This window comes from Priapulus caudatus, unplaced genomic scaffold, assembly GCF_000485595.1.
Source record: "Priapulus caudatus unplaced genomic scaffold, Priapulus_caudatus-5.0.1 Scaffold511, whole genome shotgun sequence".
Classification (NCBI taxonomy): domain Eukaryota; kingdom Metazoa; phylum Priapulida; class Priapulimorpha; order Priapulimorphida; family Priapulidae; genus Priapulus; species Priapulus caudatus.
In genome coordinates, this window is record NW_014577572.1 from 160,916 (window position 1) to 175,860 (window position 14,945).

Consider the following 14,945-nt stretch of genomic DNA (forward strand, 5'->3'; position numbering starts at 1 on the left):
GCGTTCTCTTTAGAGAATTTATACTCTAATTCAAATCAATAATACTTGAAGCAAATAATACACCTCTATCGTTTGCACTCGAAATACAGTTGTAGAACAAGCATGCCTCAAATACAAGCTGCATCAATATTTAGAAGCCACACCTTATCCACTAAAATAAACATTTTGTCACGCTGTAACCCTACATTCCTTAATTTCCTTGCTAGGTATTAACGTCATTGTCACTGCATTGCTCTATTAAACAGTCGACATTTATCCTCATTCTAATGACCTGCGTGTAGGCCTATAAAGAAAATAAAGTATAACTTCAGCTTAGTACTGCGTTTTAAATACAATAATTCCTGTCTAAGCATTTTCTACTGCCACACTGAGCACTCTATAATAATTCCCTACAACTATCGCATGCACAGTGACTTCACCTATGCAAAATTCCTATGTATATATACACGCGAACGGGACCACTCAAATTAACCATTAAGCTCAAATTAAAGTATCTAAATTATCACTTACTTCTTTGACAGGATACAATTTCATCGTGCCGACCAAATCACAGCGAACTGCCTTGCGCTAGCTCTACTCAACTACTGCCAGTTACACGCCGAACACGCACTGGCTACAACCCTAACTGGCTTCTAACACACACGCGTGACGTCTAGCGAATTGCCACGTTAATAAATTTAAACAAAGCTGTGTCTAGACGCGCTACTGTAAAAGAAAAATATCGCTACATAGGTTTGCTTACCACACAGTAGGTGACGCCTGCACCACCGAAACAAACTAGCTTAACAAAAACCCCTGCTTCGTGAAACATAGTGAGTATGGTGCAAGGCTGGTCTGGTGATAAGCTGAGAGAATTCTGTGCAGAAAGGGGCATGGAGTGGAAATTCATCACGCCTGGAGCGCCACACCAAAATGGATGTGCCGAATCATTGGTGAAAAGCTGCAAGTACGCTCTCAAGAGGGCTATTGGAGAGCAAACTTTAACGCCCTTCGAGCTGTACACGTGCCTACTAGAGGTTGCTAATCTAGTGAATCAACGGCCGATTGGCAGAATCCCAACCGATCCTGATGACGGAAGCTACCTGAGTCCTAATGACATGCTGTTAGGACGTGCTTCCAGCTATGCCCCTTTCGAGAAATCGAATGTTATGAACAGTCGAGAAAGGGAACCAAAACTTTGCGTCCTGCCTTGAACCGATATATTTGGTTTTATTCGATCTGTAAATAAATATTACAAATAAAGATACTAACCATTACAATACACATAGAACAATATAAATAGAGACTGTACATGACATAACAACGTTNTCTCTCTCTCTCTCTCCTCCTCCTCCTCTCTCTCTCTCTCCCCCCTCTCTCTCTATCTCACCTCGCTCTCACCTCCATCTCTTCCCTTTCAGCTTCTGCCGGCTCGGCTGCGCTCACAGTGACGTCACCTGCTCACCTGGCGCCCTCTACGCCGAATACCTTCAGTATAAGTTCGTCTCCCTGCCGAGCGGCGTGGAGGCAGGCAGCGACCTCATGCAGCTGGTCGCCTACGACGGCGACGGTCGCCAGCTCCGCTCGCCGACGTTCACGATAACCGACAACGACTCCAGCTACGGCTTCGCGATCAGAACTTCCGATGACAGCGGCAGGGGGGTGCTGTACGCGGTGCGGGGGCTGGCGGATAGCACGCAGTACCGGCTGGTTGTCGTGGCGAGGGAGGAGGCAGCGCAGGAGGGGAGGAGCGCAGAGGAAACTAGCTTCGTCATCTACATATACGTGTCAGCATATCCGTTCTAAACGAGAGGTGGAGAGGGAGAGAGAGAGGGAGAGAGAGAGAGAGAGAGAGAGAGAGAGAGAGAGAGAGAGAGAGCGAGAGAGAGAGGGAGGAGAGAGAGGGAGAGAGAGAGAGAGAGAGAGAGACAGTGTGACGATGATGATAGTCACTACGACGACGACGACGATGACGATAACTCCGCTCATTGCGGTCAGTCATCGAACAGCGTGTGTATATCATAGGCAGCGTTTAATTTGATACTACATTGTTTTATAAGAGAATAGCAACGTGCGTCGTCGAGTGCCTGCGTTACGGATACTGCATAAGCAGCACTGACGAACATTATGTGATGTGTAGAGAGTTGCCTGCAAGAGTATGCATGTGTTATTTCCTTATAGGTGTTCATACGCGGTCCTGTTGGACATTGAGTCAGTGCCAAGGATCGGGAGAGAGAAACATATTAGTTTGCTTTTCATATCACGATTGCTCAAACGAGCAGTATTACGGTTTATTATCGTTTAAGGAGTACGAACAAAGACGAGAGAAGTCTCGTATCTTATACACAAGCAATCCCTGTAATACTACTGCACTCTGTAATACTACACCCTGTAATCATGTACTCGTAATTTTTCTTAGTAATTTCGGCATAACGAGAAGATATATGTGACGACGTGAACGCCCGAGTCCTTATAACGATGGCAGTGACATCATCACGGGAATTGCTACGTGTAGGGACGAGATAGACGCCACCCAATGACAGGGTGCTACGTCGTTAATGACGTCACGCGGTCGGCTTGTTGCGATAAAAGACGTAATACGTATAGATATTATGATGTGTTATATGATATCTATGGTATAGACTTTCCTTTTGGGGTCGATGGTGCAGCAGCGACGGCACGCCACCGCCCCCTGGCGTCGGACGATACTATATACTATCTGAAAAATAAAACATTGTTACTAAAACCTTTGGGCTTACTCAATAGATTATGTTACCGTGTCAGTTAGAGTTGGTGGAAGCAGGATGTGTGAGAGAGGAGAGGGAGTGGTAGAAAGAGGGGATAGGAGAGAGGAGGAGGACAGAGGAAGCCAGAGAAGAGGAGAGGGGAAGCCAGAGAAGAGGAGAAGGGAAGCCAGAGAAAAGGAGAGGGGAAGCCACAGAAGAGGAGAGGGGAAGCCAGAGAGTAGGAGGAGGGAGGAAGCCAGAGAAGAGGAGGAGGACAGAGGATGCCAGAGAAAAGAGGGAGAGGGGTGAGAAAAGAGGCAGAAAGAGAGACGAGCAGTAAAGGGAAGCAGGAAGATTAAGGAATTGAGTAAGAGGGGGAACGGGGGATAGGAGAGTATATATATATATATATAGAGAGAGAGAGAGAGAGAGAGAGTGTGTGTGTGTGTGTATGTATGTGTGTGAGAGGGTGAGAGTCACAGAGAGGGAGAGCGTGAGCGAGAAGGCAATAGAAGTAACTATATATAGAGAGAAAAGAAAGAGGTAGGGGAAAATTGTCGCGGCCGCAATTTAATATGTCTGTGTATGTGCCAACAATAAACGTACGTGTGTGCCTATGCGTGCGCGTACGTGTGCGCATCTCCCTCTGAATTACTAACTCCCTCCGTACCTCCCTCCTTGTCTCTCCTCTTCCCTTCTCCCTTCTCACTCCCTTCCCCTCAATATTTGCCTCCACCTCTCCCAAAATGGCTGTATTTCGGCTCGAACATTTTCACCCCTCCCCCCAAAAAGCACAAAAAGTGGATCTACGGCTATAATACGCCTTTTTATAGTCAAGTAATCACACATACACACACGCGACCGGGCACGCACACGCGGGCACAGGGTCGGCGGGCATGATCGCATAGGCGCAAATTCACATTTTGTGCCTCGGCAGGTGAAAAAGTTTGAGCCAAAATACGGCCATTTGCTCGTAAAAGTTTCTCCATGCTTACCGGTCGTGGGCGATACTATCCGCGAGAGCGGAGAAGGGAGTGAAGAAGAGGGAAGTGGACGGAGAGAGTATATATATATATATATATATTTACAGATAGATAGATAGACAGGTAGACAGACAGACAGACAGATATAGATAGATAGCGCCCGAGAAAGACAGAAAAATGGCAAGAGAGAGAGAGAGAGGACGAAGTTGACTGAAGAACAGTGTTGACTTCTTATGAAAACATAATGTCTCTGTTCGTAACCGAGCTGTGTCACGCGAAATCACAGAAAGACTGCCGAAATTGTCGCCACGACGCCACGCCACGCGCTGACGCCACGACGGCGGGCAGATAACATCTAGTGGAAATTCTCAGTGTAAACAAACATCAATCAACGGGCTTAGCCAATCAACGTGAGGGGTCCTAAGATGGCTACGATAATTCACGCCCGCACGTCACGATTCCAGGTAGACTGGTACGGACCTTAACTCGGCCAAGTATCTTTCGCTACACTAAACTTATAGTTAGTGCAGCGTGTGGAACTCTCCACCGCGGAGCAGTCTAAGCTGGATCGCCGATCCTTGTGTGGAATTATACCTTGAAAATCCCTCGAAGAGGGCCTCGTGGCGCCATCTATGGGACGCCATATGTACGAGAATAAATTCAGGGCGTGAAACGGAAGAAATGCAAACTCGCAGGAGAGTTTTTCTAGAGGAAAACCAAAAGCGCCGACCAGCAAAGTAGCAATTACGAGCATTTGGATTTATGCTCGCCCTACATACTCGAAAGGCTTCTGGAATCGCCACAACTCCTCAATTGACCGATTATACGGCTTTATCCTGTACCCATAGGGCACCGGGGAAATTTTTGTGCATGTGCACGTTCACGTGCGTGCGTGCATGTGCACGTTCACGCGTGCGTGTGTGCACGTGCACGTTCACGTGCGTGCACGTTCACGTTCGTGCGTGTGTGCATGTGCACGCACGTGTGCGTGCGTGTGTGCGTTCACGTGCGTGCGTGTGTGTGCGTTCACGTGCGTGCGTGTGTGCATGTGCACGTTCACGTGCGTGCGTGTGCACGTTCGTGCGTGCGTGTCGTGCGTGTGTGCACGTTCACGTGCGTGCGTGTGTGCGTGTGTGCACGTGCACGTTTACGTGTGTGCGTATACAGTCACATTATCATCATGCTCTGATACACGCAGTCGTTAGGAATAGCGAGCACGAGTGTGTGCGTGCGTGTGTGTTGTAGCAGCCGCGCCACATTCTGTCGTGTGACCGTGACTGCATCTATCCACGCTGCCGCCAGCAACGCTCTTCTTGTTTGGATCTCGCTAATAATTTATGAGTAGATGCTATCTCTATCTACGGCCGTGCCTCGTTGATGCAATCAATGGCCTTTTTGATAGCAGCAGATGACATTTTTATAACCGGGTTAATAGGATTCGATATTAACTATAAATGGGAGTTAATGTTTACCGTGCAATGTAGTCCGAGCCGTTTTAATTAGGAATGAACGTGGGAATGGACCTATCTCGTACTCTTACGGTCTAGGTTTATAAGTTTCTACACTTCTCTACTCTTCGTGCGTGTAGCTTAGCAGAGCGAGATTCGGCCGTTACTGTCAGCTTAAGGGTTGAGCTAATATCGCCCACAGCATTACTCGTTATTTTCATTCAATTACGTGTTTTGACATGTATTATATATTTATATTTTAAACTTTCGGCCAACTCGGTTGTTAGTTTTTTGGTATAGGCAGCTAGCACTCTACAGTGTGATTAAGTTTGTGGTTGATGTTCAATACATGATCATCCCACAGGGGTGACACCCCGGGGGCCTTGTACCTTGACTGCCAGGCACGTTCCGTTATGACAAACCACGATGGTGACAGAAACAGCAATAATAGCTTTTTAACAGCAATAGTATTTACAAACAATCCACGAAGATACAGTCTAATCAGAGCTAGATGCTGTTCCGTGGACTGCCGCGTATGTGTAGACAAATCGTTATATGTATACCTATGAGCTTGTCTGATTCGTGAACGTCGTTCCAGTCTATATATGGGCGCTGTGGCTTCGTTCCCGTCACGAGCCGCAGCCAATCTTACAATCTCGCCGCTCGCCTAGCTGGCGTGGTTGGTAGCGTCCGCGTGCGGAACCGCGGGCTGCTTCCACGGGCCTTTTAACCCCCGAGACGCAGGTCATGGGATCGTGTCTCGGTGTGGTTGCCCGGAAATTTTTTTTAGGTTTTTTATCAGCTTATAATCATAATATAATGTAGAACCTGCCGTGGGATAATATAATGGGATACCTGCCGTGCGATGGATGGTAGCCGTGCGTGACCTTTAAATGTTAATCTGATTCCACGCATCATCGCGTGCCTCTAACAACACGCATATTTGTGATATGTGGGGTGCCACGGACGCTGACAAATTACTACTACACGATGTATATACACGTGCCTTGACGTTGTGATTCCACCAGCTGTACACACACGCGCAATAACAGCGACGTCATAATGAAAGCATAGCGTATATGAAACACGGGGCGCGTATATGTAGTGTGCTTCAGACTTCTGGAATGTTAATGCTGTATTATTATCATACATATATGCAATGTACTGTTCAAATGTAATGTAATGTAATGTACCTCTTTGCATCTCTCTTCTTCGCCTTCTCCCTCTCTCCTCTCTCATTGACACGTATATGTACATCATATTCAGAGAGTCGGACAAGTGTAATTTCAATACAACGTAATCATTTATTGATTATACTACATCATACATAACAAACAACAAACAATACGTCTGATCTTGTAAATAACATTGACCGTTTGTACTATCGATAAGCGATTAATGACGTCGTTGCATGCAGGTCGGGTAAGGAGCCATCGCGACGTTCAACGGCCTACCGGCATCCTGCTGGGAGAGGTAAGTCACATTTGTATTCTCCTTGCCTTTCTCTGTGTCTCTCCTCTCTTCTTCGCCTTTTCCCTCTCTCCCTTCTCTCTCCTCTCATCTCTCTTCTTCGCCTCCTCCCTCTCGCCCCTCTCGTTCTCTCTCATCTCTCTTCTTCGCCTCCTCCCTCTCGCCCCTTTCGTTCTCTCTCTCCTCTCATCTCTTCCTCCCTCTCTTTCCTCTCATCTCTCTTCTTCGCCTTCTCCTTATCTCGCTCTCTTCTTCGCCTTCTTCCTCTCTCTCTCCTCTCATCTCTCGTTCTCGCTCTGTCTCCTCCCTCTCTCTCCTCTCATCTCTCTTCTTCGCCTTCTCCCTCTCACCTCTCTCGTTCTCTCTCTTCTTCTGCCGGGAACGAGAAGGAGAGAGAGTGAGGGCAAGGAGGAGAGGAGAGGAGGCCTCTCTCTGCCTCTCATCTCCCTCCCTTCCTCTCGCCTCTCAGCTTTCTTCTTCGCCGGAGAGAGAGGGAGGGAGCGTGAGGAGGAGGAGAGAGAGGGAGAGGGAGAGGGAGAGGACGGAGGAGGAGAGAGGACAGAGGAGGGAGAGAGGAGAGAGGGAGAGGAAGAGGAGGAGGAGGAGGAAGGTGAGAGGAGGAGAGGGGTGAGAGTAAGAGGAGGAGGAGTGGGTGAGAGTAAGAGGAGGAGGGGGTGAGAGTAGAGGGAGTGGAGTAAGAGGAGGAGGAGGGGGTGAGAGTAAGAGGAGGAGGAGGGGGTGAGAATAAGAGGGGGTGAGAGTAGAAGGAGTAGGAGCTCCGTCCTCTCTCCTCCTCCTCCGTCCTCTCTCTCCTCCTCCATCTCTCCCTGTCCTCTCCCTCCCGGCAGAGAGAACGAGAGAGGCAGAAAGAGAGAGAGAGAGGTACAGAGAGGGAGAGAGAGAGAGAGAGCGAGAGAGGTACAGAGAGGGTACAGAGAGGTACAGAGAGGGAGAGAGAGAGAGGTACAGAGAGGCAGAGCGAGAGAGAGAGAGATAGAGAGAGGCAGCGAGAATACAAACGTGACTTACGTCTCCCAGCAGGTTGTCGAGGATGATCACGGTCGGCAGCGGCGGCGCTTTCACACTGCTCGACTATGTTCGCATGATCGCATCTCTTTGTTCGACTTGTGGTCGACGATGGCGCCAGGCGATGACTCCTTACACGACCTGCATGCAACGACAATGTTACTTACAAGATCAGTATTATGTTTGTTATTTGTTACGTATGATGTAGTATAATCAATAAATGATTACATGTTATATTGAAATCACACTTGTCCGACTCTTTGAATATGATGTACATGTGTCAATACAGACTCTACAAAATGTAATTAGAGCTATCATAATCTTGAGATGTGCATTTTCGAGCAGTGTTACAGGTATACAGTTATACAGTTATACAGAGACCACCTCACTTGCTCATGCACATACAGTGCGCACACACACACACACACGAGTTCGAGAAGGTGAGACTCACCGCAGCACGAGGTATTCGGCCAGCCGCCGGTAGCTCTTGCCTGTGCCGCTGGGGCCACAGAGGATGATGCGGCGATGCTCAAGCAGCAGGATGTGTACGCTACACGATCGACTTGGGGATGAGCGTCTTGTAGGCAAGAGCATCCATGCAGTGCTGCTGCGCACCTAAAACAAGCGAACAGCACTCGCTCAATACTATTAATGATTTTAAATGATATTGTTACTACTCAATAACCATCAGAAAGTGGAGGTGGATTGGCCACACCTTACGCAAATCTAGATACCCACAAGGTCAACGGGGAAGGGGCCGTCCGAAAACTACATGGTCGGTCAAAGCCGAAATCAAAGCTGAGGGACACACCTGGGACACCATCAGGCAAATCGCCCAACATCGATTTTAGAGCGAAATGATCCTTAAGACTATCGCTAAGTGCTTTCTATGCGTTTTTTTATAATTGCTACAAAGAATACAGAAATAGGCTTAGGCCTAATTATATTACACTCATACTGCTTATAATTATTTATATTACTTATAATTATATTATTGATGACGTTCTATTAACGCTCGTAGGGTCTATGTCCCCCTGACCTCTGTTTGACCTGGCTTGTTGTGTAAGGGCAAGTTGGATGTACAACGCTAGTTCTCAGGGGCGGATCTAGCTTTCAGGAGATGGCAGGTGTTCCCTCCCAACTGGAAAATTCAGGCAGCTGCATGTGTAGTCACAGGGGAATCGGCCTGCAGACTAATTTTTTTATTTTTGGCCCCATTTTTTAATTTTTACTAGTATCATAACATTAGTCAGTGGCTGAACAGGGGGGTTGCAACCCCCCAACCCCCCTCTAGATCCGCCACTGGTTCTGATATCATTTTTATAGGGTTTCAAGTAACAAATCATAGGTATGGTGGCCCCGTGTTATAATAGTTTATCACAGTTTATCACAAGTCTTCGACATGTATATGGTCTATGAACATGTGTATGGTCTATGGTTTATTGAACAGTCGAAAAAGGGAACCAAAACTTTGCGTCCTGCCTTGAACCGATATATTTTGTTTATTCGATCTGTAAATAAATATTATATTACAAATAAAGATACTAACCGTTACAATACACATAGAACAATATAAATAGTGACTGTACATGAAATAACAACGTTACGACAAAATAATCTCAGTAATTTCAATGCGTTCTCTTTAGAGAATTTATACTCTAATTCAAATCACCAATACTTGAAGCAAATAATACACTTCTATCGTTTGCACTCGAAATACAGTTGTAGAACAAGCATGACTCAAATACAAGCTGCATCAATATTTAGAAGCCACACCTTATCCACTAAAATAAACATTTTGTCACGTTGTAACCCTACATTCCTTCATTTCCTTGCTAGGTATTAACGTCATTGTCACTACATTGCTCTATTAAACAGTCAACATTTATCCTTATTCTAATGACCTGCGTGTATTAAAAAAATGAAGTATAACTTCAGCTTAGTACTACGTTTTAAATACAATAATTCCTGTCTAAGCATTTTCTACTGCCACACTGAGCACTCTATAATAATTCCCTACAACTATCGCATGCACAGTGACTTCACCTATGCAAAATTCCTATGTAAATATACGCGCGAACGGGACAACACAAATTAACCATTAAGCTCAAATAAAAGTATCTAAATTATCACTTACTTCTTTGACAGGATACAATTTCATCGTGCCGACCAAATTACAGCGAACTGCCTTGCGCTATAGCTCTACTCAACTACTGCCAGTTACACGCTGAACACGGACTGGCTACAACTCTAACTGGCTTCTAACACACACGCGTGACGTCTAGCGAATTGCCACGTTAACAAATTTAAACAAAGCTGTGTCTAGACGCGCTACTGTAAAAGAAAAATATCGCTACATAGGTTCGCTTACCTGCTGCGCGTAGCCAGGGGGGGGCGGTGGGGGCGGTCGCCCCCCCCCAAAACGCCGGCCAAAAAGAGAGAGAGAGAGAAGAGAAAAAAGTAAGAGGACGTAGGAAGAAAAAGGAGCATACAAATATGCCTCAGATTGCAGGAAAATGGCTTAAATGGTTCAAAATTTTCTGGGGCGGCATGCCCCCAGACCCCCTAGCACTGCCGTGCCTACGGCACGTGCCAAACGTACGGTTGTCAAATTTGGCATGTGCGTGCATGTATGTATGCATGTATAAATGTATGTACGTGTGTTTGTGTGTGTGTGTGTGTGTGCGTGTGTGTGTGCGTGTGTGTATGTATGTTCGTGCGCGCGTGTGCGTAAATTATTGTGGGCTTACGATCGTGCTAGTATGTGATGCCTATCGCCGATCATCCCCCCCCCCACTCCTCGGTACGGATTTACGCCCCTGATTCGCACACTTCACGTGCTCGTACATTGCCGCCCCCCCCCAAAAAAATAAAATCCTGGCTACGCGCTTGCCACACAGTAGGTGACGCCTGCCCCACAGAAACAAATTAGCTTAACAAAAACCCCTGCTTCGTGAAACAGAGGAGATGTATCTCTATGCTCAAGCCAAAAAATTTCATGAAATTTCCAGCACCTAATTATGTTACCACACAAATTTTGAATTTTTATGTAAAAATGGTATTTTGGATATTTCTCATCTACCAGAAAGAGTGAGGATACAAAATTTTTGCCACATGTTAAGCACAATATGGACCAAAATAGCGCGTCAGGGTTTTTCTTTAATTTTCATATTTACCGAGAAAACTCGAAAAAACTGCTTAAAAATCAAGTTGTGTTAAAATAGAAAATTTTAGCGAATAAAGAGGCATATAACTAATAAAGTACGGCACTCAATAACAATCCCTGACGCGCTTTTTTACCACAATATGTTACCATTCAAACGAGTGTAAAATTAAATTAATCCGAGTTGTAATCACAGAGAAATATCCATTTATACATCGGCTACTATGTCAGAAATCGAAACGGAGAAATCACCGTTTTTCTATTTTTCACAATGAGTGACCGCCTGTGTGCAAAATGGGTGAACGTATGTGAAATATCTATTGTTAGTACTTACTGCGACATATCCATGACTAACTGACACCACTAAATTGGTAAAATGTTCCATGCACCTTGAGAAATTCTGAGAAATTACGAGGTTACCATCCCAGAACGTGCGAACTCCTCTCATCCTGAGGTCACAAAGCTAATATGTCAACAAACGCGGCTATGTACTGCACTATAGTAAGCTAGTGTGTTGCGAGGTGTTAGAACTATTTTGGGCGTGGGATACTTGTTGGATCACTAGCATGCAGATGTACACGAATGTACATGAATACATGTAATGACAGCTGTAGCAGGGTTGATGCTTAATGATACTGGCTTAGTTAATATAGTGGTTGTATCATGTCTCTGACATCATTATGACGTAATAATGTACGCGGGCAAGCAAAAACGCTCTGACAGTTCACATGTACTGTTATATGGAGAAATGAGCATGTATACAGGTGGCAAATAGTGTTAGCCATCGAATAAAGTTGAAAACGAAAAATCGATGAAATTTCATGCACAACGTGGAGTATGCGACAGTGCAACAGTGAAATGCGAAATTGCAGTTCAAATCTAGATACTAACCCTTGATGTTTCGTTTGCATTTTCGGCTGCAGGTGGCGTTGCAAAGCAGCACATGTTGCAATATCCTTGCACGCATTCAGGCTCTACAATAAATCAATATAGGGCTTTATGCTGCAAATTTTGTTCTCATTGCTATAACTGCATCACAGTCTGAACCTAATCGTAGGATGGAACTTTACACGTTTATGTATACAATTTGTCAAATGCTGTGTGTAATCTATTAATAATCTGCAATTATAAATACACGCTTTATAAGTACAAAAAAATAAACGTTATTTACCAGACATCTTAAATATTGAATTGCCAATGGCCCTTCTTTTTGATAGTATTTTTCTGTTGTTTGCAGGGGTGCTGATGCCGGCCACATCTGTACCCAGGAGTGTATATTGTTCTGCCGCCTAATTAACAAGCCGCCTAAGAAAACAACTGGATTACACTCGGATGCATGTTGTTAATTTACACTAATTATGTGCCTAAGTGCGCCTCATTCGACAACAAAATGCTAGATATTGGCCTTGATTAAATGCAAGTAAGGGCAATTATATTAATTTACACTAACTCGCGCTTGTTAAATGTATTTCCGTAACTTGCACTTATATACTACTACTACTACTACTACTACTACGACTACTACTACTACTACTACTACTACTACTACTACTACTACTACTACTACGACTACTACTACTACTACTACTACTACTACTACTACTACTACTACTACTACTACTACTCAGCGTACGCATCCGAGATAGCGTTTACAATGCCATGCCATGAATATTTGTTCATCATCAGTGTCTGCATGTCCGCTATGTCATGTTGGATATCCCTTACAATGCAGTCAATGTAGTTCAGTGGCCGTCTTCCTCTAGTTCGGCAAGGCAGTCACAAGCAGATTACATCAGATATGATTTGGTTTTTGGCACGAAAACAGTGACCAGCAAAACGAGCGAAATTCGGGAATAGCGTTCGGGGGAAAAGTACAGAACACCGAAGCCACCGAAACTGCCGAAACCACCGAATGCCGAATACCGCGAAGCATTGAGTGCGCAAGGCACCGAGCACGCGAGGTAGTACGTAGCAGTCGAGAGGGTGACTGTCGCGCGCAGTAGACGCGGCGCGAAATAGCGTACAGAGACTAGCATTCGGGCTACGGATATAATGATTCGCGAGTGTAAATAGTGTTCGAGGTAGAGTTTGCCGAAGTGTTTGATTCGGTGCCGCTGCTCAGCGAATAATTCGTTCGGGGCAAGCGGAGGGGCGAAACAGTAGTAAAAGTGGAAGGACGCGGTGAAGGGAAGGAGCTAGAGATGGCGGGGAAAGATGTTATAATAGAAGCAGCTGGAGAGTACACACAGAGACAGACCGGAACAGTGGACACACACTTCTGAGAGTTCTTGGAGGAATAGAGGGTTTTTAGGAGAGAGTTATCCAGGAGCCTACGGATTTGTATTTCGTAGTTTAGCGAGTTACTCGTAACGTTAAGCAAGTAAACTATTGTGTGGGAGATATACTTCTGGAATTAACACCAGCGCCGAAACGAGTGAGTACGACTCAGAAAGCTCAGTAAGCTCAGAAAGCTGCTCGTTTGACCACCGGTGCGGTGCGTTCAGCGTGTATCTTCCCCATTCTTTCGTTGTTATGCAATAAACGTCATTCACTCTTAGCACACTTTTGCCTGCGCCTTCATTTCTTCTCACGTCTACACGTCAATCTCCAGGGCAATGTTTTTCGGCCGATCTTATATGCTTAACAAAGTCAAGGTCGTAGACGAGAGACAGTTGAACAGTAAAATCCGATCTCAGAGCCGCAGCAACCCGCCATTCCCTGCCGCACTGCTAAAGTATATGAGCAACAACGCGCGGGTCCCTCGTCACCATAGCCACCCAAGACGATGTGTTTCTTTCGACCTTACGCGCTTACAAAAGACAGAGGCATTGCCGAAGGGCACACGCATGGTAAAATTCAATTAAGCGTTTCACTTGTCATGTCTAATGCGTTGTTCCACGACCTGCGCACACAGCAGCTAGACGCACGTTCGGCTCGTGAGCACGACCGGCCATACAAGTCGCAGCTGCAGATGCGGTCCAGCCAAAAACTAAGACGTCTACGGCGTCGACCAAACTCGCACAAACCCTCTGCACGATCTTCGTCGTGTTCGTAATCACCTGGACTCCGATTGTCTTTGACTTCTACTTCGATCCCAACTACGACTGGCCGGCGCCATTTTTTCTCTTCGCGATCTTTATGGCGCACTTCAACAGCTGCGTTAACCCGATCATCTACGGCGTGACCAACAGACAGTTTCGTGCTAGCTTCAGACACGTTCTGTGCCTGGGCGGGCGCGGTGGGGATTAGTCCGCTAGCATGCGAAACCCATTGCATGTTGGGTTGAGAAGCGGGCGCGGTGGGGATCAGTCCGCTAGCGTGCAAAGCACGTCGCATGTTGGGTTGAGAGGCGGGCGGCTGACGCCCCGCAGCGGGATAGCCTTCACAGCTGCATCTAGCAACACGGTTACAGTAAACGAAAACGTTTAGCATCAAAATAGACGCCGAGTAGACGCTGTTCAATGATACCGTTGACACGGTAACCGTCGTGCAGTTAGAAGCCCTTTTACTCTCCCGCAGGTATATGAAATCCCGGAAGACGAGACATCTATTAAATTCTTTGTAGAATCCTGTAGTTTGCTACGGTTGTGTTGGCTGTGTAGCTTCCGATTGGTCAACGGTCGACACTTTACATCTTCGAATCAATATTATATTATACTCAGTGGCTACGCGTCCGGCCATCCATTACGAAGCTGATAGGCTTGATAAGCTGATAGTCACGATTAGGCCACGCCCCTTTTCAAATCGTTGATTTTTCTGGATTTACTATTGCTTCAAAAGTTACATAAACACATTTTTTTTGTTAAAATACCTAAAGGTAAGTAATATTATGGTAAAAACTTATTGTTTATTGTTTTTTACTGAAAAAATATAGTTGGGTTCACATAAGAAATATATGGCCGGACGCGTAGCCTGGGAGCTGCGCATTCGGTAACCGGACGCGTAGCCACGGCCTATATTATATTATATTGCACTTTATATAATTGAATATTACACTAACTCGCGCTTGTTAAATGTATTTCCGTAACTTGCACTTATATACTACTACTACTACTACTACTACTACTACTACTACTACTACTACTACTACTACTACTACTACTACTACTACTACTACTACTACTACTACTACTACTACTCAGCGTACGCA

The 14,945-nt window shown here is 45.7% G+C and overlaps 2 protein-coding genes across 2 annotated transcripts; one reads left to right on the plus strand and one right to left on the minus strand.

The window, feature by feature from the left end:
* The first annotated feature begins 818 nt into the window (after window positions 1-818).
* On the plus strand, window positions 819-1,799 carry LOC106811167 (hemicentin-1-like). The gene is made up of 2 exons (XM_014814711.1): window positions 819-1,102; window positions 1,401-1,799. Exons 1-2 carry the CDS (start codon window positions 819-821, stop codon window positions 1,783-1,785), a joined length of 669 nt encoding a protein of 222 aa, XP_014670197.1. The 3' UTR covers window positions 1,786-1,799.
* A 5,761-nt stretch (window positions 1,800-7,560) lies between these two features.
* LOC106811177 (protein sickie-like) lies at window positions 7,561-9,856 on the minus strand. The gene is made up of 3 exons (XM_014814721.1): window positions 9,770-9,856; window positions 8,084-8,247; window positions 7,561-7,773 (listed from the first exon to the last, which is right to left on the minus strand). The coding sequence occupies exons 1-3, from the start codon at window positions 9,791-9,793 to the stop codon at window positions 7,686-7,688; spliced, it is 276 nt and encodes a 91-aa protein (XP_014670207.1). The 5' UTR covers window positions 9,794-9,856; the 3' UTR covers window positions 7,561-7,685.
* Window positions 9,857-14,945: the final 5,089 nt, after the last annotated feature.

Coding starts and splice junctions, on each gene's coding strand:
- LOC106811167 (XM_014814711.1), top strand. CDS start 819: ATGGTGCAAGGCTGGTCTGGTGATAAGCTGAGAGAATTCTGTGCAGAA. Junction 1,103..1,400: donor CTGAGTCCTAATGACATGCT/GTTAGGACGTGC, acceptor CTTCCCTTTCAG/CTTCTGCCGGCTCGGCTGCG.
- LOC106811177 (XM_014814721.1), bottom strand. CDS start 9,793: ATGAAATTGTATCCTGTCAAAGAA. Junction 8,248..9,769: donor AATTGTATCCTGTCAAAGAA/GTAAGTGATAAT, acceptor CGCTTGTTTTAG/GTGCGCAGCAGCACTGCATG. Junction 7,774..8,083: donor GCCGAATACCTCGTGCTGCG/GTGAGTCTCACC, acceptor CGTTGCATGCAG/GTCGTGTAAGGAGTCATCGC.